The 6,287-nt window shown below is 34.1% G+C and overlaps 1 protein-coding gene across 1 annotated transcript in view; it reads right to left on the minus strand.

Annotated features, from left to right (window-relative positions):
* Nucleotides 1-6,281, minus strand: part of LOC141340347 (UDP-glucuronosyltransferase-like) — a 44,445-nt gene extending 38,164 nt beyond the window's left edge. Inside the window, exon 1 of the mRNA XM_073845279.1 lies at nucleotides 5,892-6,281. Within this exon, the coding sequence (XP_073701380.1) occupies nucleotides 5,892-6,245 (354 nt within the window). The 5' untranslated portion in view covers nucleotides 6,246-6,281. The remainder of the gene's footprint in view (nucleotides 1-5,891) is intronic.
* Between the last annotated feature and the right edge of the window lie 6 nt (nucleotides 6,282-6,287).

A 6,287-nucleotide genomic window follows, 5' to 3' on the forward strand; every position in this document is an offset into this window, starting at 1 on the left:
TTAATGTCTTTCTGGAGGAGAGAATGAATTTGCGTGTCATAAATCCCACAGCTCGGATTCAGCGCTAACGAACATGACGGCGCCCATCACAGAGATCAACTAACGCGGTCATTATAAAAGTGTTTCAACTTAAATACATTTACTTGCACATATTTCAAAATCGGAATATCAGATATTTCATAATATAGTGAACATGCTTGTGAATATTAATAATAAAAAAAGGAAAAACTAAGTAAAAGTGATCCAAATGACTTTGAGCTGATGAGTACTCTAGTCAACTATAGCAAATGAAGCACATCAACCAAGAACCTTTTAGCATTGACCAGTTAGATTACTTATTATTTCTTATAAAATGTGCATGGCCATGTTTGCACTGCAGTTGGGACCCAAACTATGTGAAATGTTTTGGAATATGATTATCTGACTTACAAAACAAATGTTCTTTTTATGTTCTGATAGCTCAGGAATATAATGCACAGGAAATCCTAATCCGGGCTACTTTCATGTATCATTTATTTGTAAATTGAGTTTTTCTTGGTTGCAGCAAAGACTAAGAAAACCAGTTTAGCAATATAGTAGTTTGAAAAATAAAATCGTTAAACTACTATACTGCTGTTTAATAAAAGTATGTGATGAAAGCATCCACTAAGTGAAGTAATGTAAATCAAGTTGACATCTGGTGTTCCTTATAGTACATAGTCAGGACGCTGAGAAAATAGTGATAAGACAGATTGCTTTAAAGACTTTAAAAGTTAGATAAGAAAATGTCCACTGTCTGCTTGGTTGCCAAACACAATATAGAACAGTGTCAGTGTAGAAACATTTATTACTTCCACTCAAGTTCATTTTTAGCTAGATACTTTGTTTTTGTAAAATTTTCTTACAGGCTACAATGTTATAGCACTCATCGTTTGCTTTTTTAGACAAGTGGTGGCACTATTTGACACAATCATTCATATGAACCCTACACTGTTAGACATTTCTGTAATTTCTACAGTTATTTACTGTATATCACTCAGTATAAAACAGTAAATTCCCTTTAAAGTAAATCACTGTAATTGCCTTTGCATCATGGGAATTTTCTGTGACGTCAAACACCACATCTGATTTTTGTTAATGCAGTTCAGACCCAAAGGTTGGACAGAACTGATTCAGAACTTTGTAAATCGAAAACACCAAAATCGGTAAGATCATTCATGATTGTTTGTTGACGTGGGTCTGTGGTAGTGAGCAGCTCAAAACGCCATTAGAAATACAGTCAAAGCAGATTCAGCTTTGAAGAAGTTCTAAAGAAACTGTATAAGGTCTTGATTTAATGGTTGGTCTTTAATTCAATTTCACTTGAATTAAACAAAATAATATGATCTAACTTTTTAACTGCCATTTCAACACGTTCCTGACTGATTTGTCTTGCCTTGCAGAAATCAAAGCCAGAGACAGTGTATGAGAACATCCCCAAAAAAATGATGATCAAATCTACAAGAACTGATGTTAGAGCTCATCTGAGACTATGTCAGGGACAGACATCATCCTGTATTCTCTTTTTATGGTCCAAGTACTGCAGTGAAGGGACTTTATTGGAATTACTCCACTGAGGGACTGTATTACTATTGTGTATTGATGCACCTTACGAGAGAATAAGACAAGCAAGCAAGGTAAAAATATATATTTGTATGTCTGTTTGTGTGTGGTTTGTCAGATTTTTGCCCAACAGTTTAACCTAACATTTACTCGTCAACATTATGGTACATAAACTTTACCACGGTGAACTGCGCTGTAACGTTACTTTCAATTAACAAACGACGCTGTCAGCTTATTAAATTACCAAATAAAATTATTTTAACGTGCAACAGTATATATTATATTAACAGTAAAGTTAACTAATGTAAAATTTTGTTCAGGTGTTAATTAACGTTGACCAGTAGCCTAGTTGTGAATACAAAATCGTATTGTTTTTTTTAATTGAATTTAATATTAACTGCATTTTGTGTGTGTGTTTAAAGGACAGGAGCAGGCCAGCCACGCTGGGACTGATAATTCATGGTAAGAGAAGAACTTCACTATTGTCACACCTCTGGACTTTCTAGTTGGTTTCTCCCATTTCCCCCGCAGATCTGCGTGTTTTGGTTTCTCCCTCATTGTTTTCACCTGGATGTGTTAATCAGTCTGTGTATTTAGTGTGTGTGTTTTTCCCTCAATCCTTGTCGGTCTTTTATGTTACCACTCAGTGTTCCTGTGTCTGCCTGTTGCCCGTTGGATTTATTAAATACTTTTCATTTTACTACGTCGTTGTTTGTGTGTTCCTGTCTGAATCGTGACAACTATGATTTTGAGAGGTTTGTGTATTCCATATGGTAGTGATGGGAAAATGAAGCTTCTCGAAGCACCGAGGCTTTCCCATCAACTGTATCATAAAAAGGTTCGTTACTCGAAGCTTTTCAACATGTTGCACACTAATGACATCTTGTGGACAAAGGTGGAAAAAGTTGCTTTCGCGTCCCAGATCTTAAAGCGATTTTGGACAGTTTCATCAAACACATCAAATTGTGCTATGTCAGAAAAACAGTAATTTTACTCGAATTGATCTGTAAATAAACGTTATAATAAAATGATACAAGTATAAGCATGGTTCATGTAGGCATATATGTTCAAAGTAAATTAAGAATAATTTTGACTAATATTAGTATTAATTAGAAGTGCTTGTGAAGCAAGGATAACTACAAAATGAATATGCACAAAACTACACATGCACATGTATTCGTATTATGATTTATTCTTAACAAAAAGTGAATGACACTTGATACTTGCACAAGGGGTTATAGCGTTGTTTGAATCAGAATATGAAGCAGTCACGTGGTTGTGTGCGAAAACGAATCAAGCTCCGGTACAGTGCTTCACTGTGAGATGTTTCGTTTTTTTGATACAAGCTTCGAAGCTTCTGTGTCAAACGTCACATCACTACCATATGGGGGTTTGTCTTTTACAAATGTGTAATTTCTTTTTTTTTTTTTTTCTTTCAGGGAACAACTTTCTCTATGTAACAACGTGGATTGTGAGCAAAGATCGCCTACGTTTTAGAGCAGCACCTGGAATGCCTTGGGAGAAATACTGAAGATGCTGTTCCAGCTTTGGAAGACTGTGTATTTTTCAGTGTTATATATGCAATGTTTAAATAAAGAATGTGATATTTTGGAATAATTGTGTCTGTTTGAACTGAATGTCAGTAGTACCTATAAAATTACAGTAAATCATTCATAACTCATAATTCTTTTTTCTCTTTTGAACTTTCATTCACATGAATCCTAGGACTAGGTTCACTGCGCAGAGTTTAACTGCATATAACTCCAGTAATCCAGAAATAGTAGCAATGCTTTTGTCGAGCTAAAGAGGAACAACCAACAATTCCATCAGTTATGTGAAGGACAGTGTCAGTTGAACAGGAATGTGACTATTATTGTATATATTATGTTATAAATAAAATGTTTAAAAGTCTGGAGCATATATTACTACTATTACAACCCTGACATGTGCACAGTTAAATATTTCTTATAAATGCTTTTTTATTGCTGGTAGTATTGATAAGAAGCTTGTCTTGAAAGTCTGCAAGCACATTTGAATTTGCACCCCTGGCAGAGGCTTTTATCCTGAAAGGGGAGTTTCAACAACCAATCAAAGTTGGGCCTGAAAAAACCTTCATTCTTCAGCGGCAAAGCACGGCCTAGTAGCAGAGTGAGAAAAGTATCCAAATCTTTCCAGTTTTATTTAATTTTTATATAATGTGCACTGGTGAATCAGTCACAGAAAGATCAGAACATGCTGGTTCTCTTCACATTTGCAGTTGACAAAATTATAACATTTTAATGTGAGCCTTTTTTTGGTGCAACTATATGCATTTTGAAACATTTTTAACCTTGCCTAGTATACCTGTTATTTTTTAAACACCAATTTATCTCCTTTTACTAATCTTGTTCTCTACTGGACAGACTGCACAATAATGAAGTTATGTTTAATATATATATATATATATATAGTAATACTAGTGTACTCAGCTCAAAGTCTTTCCTCTGTCTGAAAGGGATCTTTGTAAACAGAATCTATATACTATATACTATAATAGTATATAGTATATAGATTCTGTTTACAAAGATCCCTTTCAGACAGAGGAAAGACTTTGAGCTGAGTACACTAGTCAACTCCAGCAAACGAAACACATTAACCAAACACATTTTTGCAAAGTACATCAACCCTTTAGGTTACTTATTATATTGTAGAAAATGTGCATAGCCAAGTTTGCAATGTTTTGAAATATCGTTATCTGGCATAAGGCATGTTCTCTTCATGCTCTGATACCACAGATATGATGCTAGAAATGATATGTTGAAAGGAAAACATAATCCTGTTTTTTTATGTAACATTCATGTAAGTTGAGTTTTCTTGGTTGCAGCCAAAACTAAGAAAAGTAGTTGTATAGTAGTTTGAAAACTGAAATTGTTACAATGCCAATGTTTATTAAACGTATGTTTATTAACAGTGTATGAAAGCATCTAAGCAAAGCAATATAAATCAAATTGACATCTGGTGTTCCTTATAGCACTGAGAAAATAGTGTCTAAACAGACTAAGTTAGATGAGAAAATGTCCATTATCTGCTTGGGTGCCAAACAATATAGGAAAATGTAATATTTTCACTCAAGTTCCATTTATTTATTTACTTCCGTTCCGAAAGAATCGTTAAAGGAACAGGTCACAATATATCATATTCTAAATCATTTAATTTTTTAGACACATGGTGGCACTATTTCACATATTTATTCATATGAACCCTTGGACTACATTAAACAGACTCAGGAGCATCAGCATCCACACACCAACATTCCATCAGTGGTGTGAAGGACAGTAGCAGTTGAATGGGAATGTGACTTTTAATGTTATCTTTTTTTTTAGTGTGGGGCATACATTACTACACAACCCTGACATTTGCAGTTAAAAAAATTCGTATAAATGCTTCTTGTTCTTGTTAAATGTAAAACCCACGGCAAGCATGAAATGTGAAATGGTTCTGACATTAACTTGGGTTTGCTTTTTGACTGCAAAGATGGAAGAACATCTTTAGAACATAATTAAAGTTAATTTCTTTTCCCAAGTTTGCTCTTTGTGCATCTATTTTGTAAACTTGTGTAAACAAAACCTATCTTCAAAACCTGTATTTTTCTAATTATTTTTGGATTATAGAGATATAGAAGCCATTTTTACTAGTAAATAATATAAATCATGATGATGTTTGCCATGACCAGAGCTGGGTAGTATATAATTACATGTAATCTAGATTACATAATCAGATGCCAAAAATCAGGTACTCATAATTAGAGTACATTACATTATATAATGCTCATAATCAGATTGCAATTACTTTTTTATGGATGACATGATTAGCCCACATATTATTTGCACAATGATAGTACATTATTCATAATTCCATAATTCTTCTTTTTCTCTTTTAAACTTGCCTTTCTAAAAATCCTACTGTGTTTCATACCATTTAGCTTTGATTACATCCACAGTAAAGAATGGCATCATAAATGTCATGTAAATAATTCTGCGATCCATGCTTCTGAATTTCTAAATCTGTTAGACCATGTATGAAACAAGGGGATTCTCAAATGTCTTTCTCAGCCAAAACCATTTGACATGAAAAATATTTACTTGAAATATCTCTGAAGAAGGTTATAGTTCAATAATTTATCAACATACTTGCATGTTTACAATTCGATGTCACTTAATGGTTAACTTAGTGGGATGCAAGTAAACAAAATAAATATATATGTTAATATATTTTCTTTGCTTTTTTTTAATATCAGCATGAATATGATTGCAACTATGAGAAAGACTTACTTGTGACAAAGGTTCTGCTTTCTTGTTGTCCATTCCTCCAATGATGATCATGTTAGGCATCAATGGACGAGGTAATTGAAAGGCAAAGTCAAAATGCATAAACCAGAGAGCTGCACGCCTCATGATCTCCACCATTGATGTTTTTCTCTGAAGTACATGTGAGGCGATCTCATCTGCACGAGCAAACATACGTTCACAAGCCGTAGGCTGAATCAGAGTCCTTACCAGGTTCACACTTCTTTGCCAGAGATTCATGCGGTCAGTAAAATGAGTTAAAGGTTGTGGAACATAAGAAGGTGGAGCTGGACATTGACTGGCAAGAAAATCAACACCACAGGGATGGCTTGTTTGCATATAAATGGCTGGAATTGAGAGATATTCAGCAGCAATAACTCC

This window comes from Garra rufa, chromosome 8 (assembly GCF_049309525.1).
Source record: "Garra rufa chromosome 8, GarRuf1.0, whole genome shotgun sequence".
Taxonomy (NCBI): Eukaryota; Metazoa; Chordata; class Actinopteri; order Cypriniformes; family Cyprinidae; genus Garra; species Garra rufa.